This window comes from Mus pahari, chromosome 20, assembly GCF_900095145.1.
Source record: "Mus pahari chromosome 20, PAHARI_EIJ_v1.1, whole genome shotgun sequence".
Taxonomy (NCBI): domain Eukaryota; kingdom Metazoa; phylum Chordata; class Mammalia; order Rodentia; family Muridae; genus Mus; species Mus pahari.
Window position 1 is genome coordinate 17,546,898 of NC_034609.1, and position 1,155 is coordinate 17,548,052.

General features: G+C 42.7%; 1 protein-coding gene across 1 annotated transcript in view; it reads right to left on the reverse strand.

Moving 5' to 3' along the window:
• The window catches only part of LOC110337802 (carboxylesterase 1F-like), a 38,258-nt gene that overhangs the window by 21,841 nt on the left and 15,262 nt on the right, over positions 1-1,155 (reverse strand). The window contains exons 8-9 of the mRNA XM_029532744.1: positions 531-625; positions 189-336 (exon numbers count right to left, since the gene is read on the reverse strand). Of these exons, the coding sequence (XP_029388604.1) occupies positions 189-336; positions 531-625 (243 nt within the window). The remainder of the gene's footprint in view (positions 1-188; positions 337-530; positions 626-1,155) is intronic.

The window sequence follows — 1,155 nt, forward strand, 5'->3', positions numbered from 1 at the left end:
TAACTATTTGCATTTGCACCTCATCCTCAGAGTCTATTGAAAACAAAACAAAGCAGAACCTGTGCTGAATCAGACTTCGCACACTGACTATAAGAACTTTCCACATCTGTCTATCCTAGGGAGTATGCAGGTTAGAGGCCATAGCAGGTGAATCTTCGTCACTCTCCTGTCCAACTTCTGGGACTCACCTCTGNGGTTACGGGACACAATCACCGATGGAACGCCAAATGTCACATCGCCAATTAAGTCGAGAACTCCCTCTCTGATTTGATCGGGGTCATCACTNCCTTTTGTGTACTTCTCAACGGCAACTGGAATAATATCCTCTGGTATGCCCTGAAATAGATGTCAAAAGTGATCACCAGCCTTTACCACAGGATGAGGTTTCATTGAGGCTGACCCTTCTGAGACCTGTGTAAATTCTTCCTGGGGTGATGCAGTGAGAGACATTAAATTGATCTGTAATTTGGNCCAATCATTCCAAATATCTGTATTTCTCAGCCAGTGACCATGGATCCCTAGATACTTACAGTTATGGAAGCAAATTGNTTCAGGAGTGCAATGGCTTTCTTCTTGTCTAATTTTACATCAGCTGGTAGAAATCCCATCATCTGTTGAAAAGGGGATTAAGCATTTGTGAGTCCTCAGGAATGAACAGAAAGAGACAATCAGGAAAGCCATCCTCTTACTGTGGGATGAAAGCTCTAGCTATTCATCCAGTGAGTTTGGGTCTCTCATGAGTTTGACAAAAAGAAATTAATGAAGCAAATGTTTTATACAGAGAAATTCAAGGAAGAAACTGAAGGCACCCCAAATACTTACTTATGTCTGGGAACAAGATCCCTAGAAAAGTTATTCAAAATTAGAGCAGAAGCAAAAAGCTCAGAGACAGAAGCACAGGTCATACACTACACACACACACACACACACACAAGCCCAGTTTCTGATGTTTGGGTACAGGATTTGCCTCACAAACCATGAGAACACTCAGCCAGACAGGAATAGTTTACTGAGCATATGACTGATTGACCAGGATCACAGTTCAGATTTGGGAACTGAACCATGACCCCCAGTTAGGGTCCAACAGCGCTTTTTAAGTCTGAGATCTACAAACATCTGTGCAAGTTATCCCATCCATCAGGATTTAGGGACAGG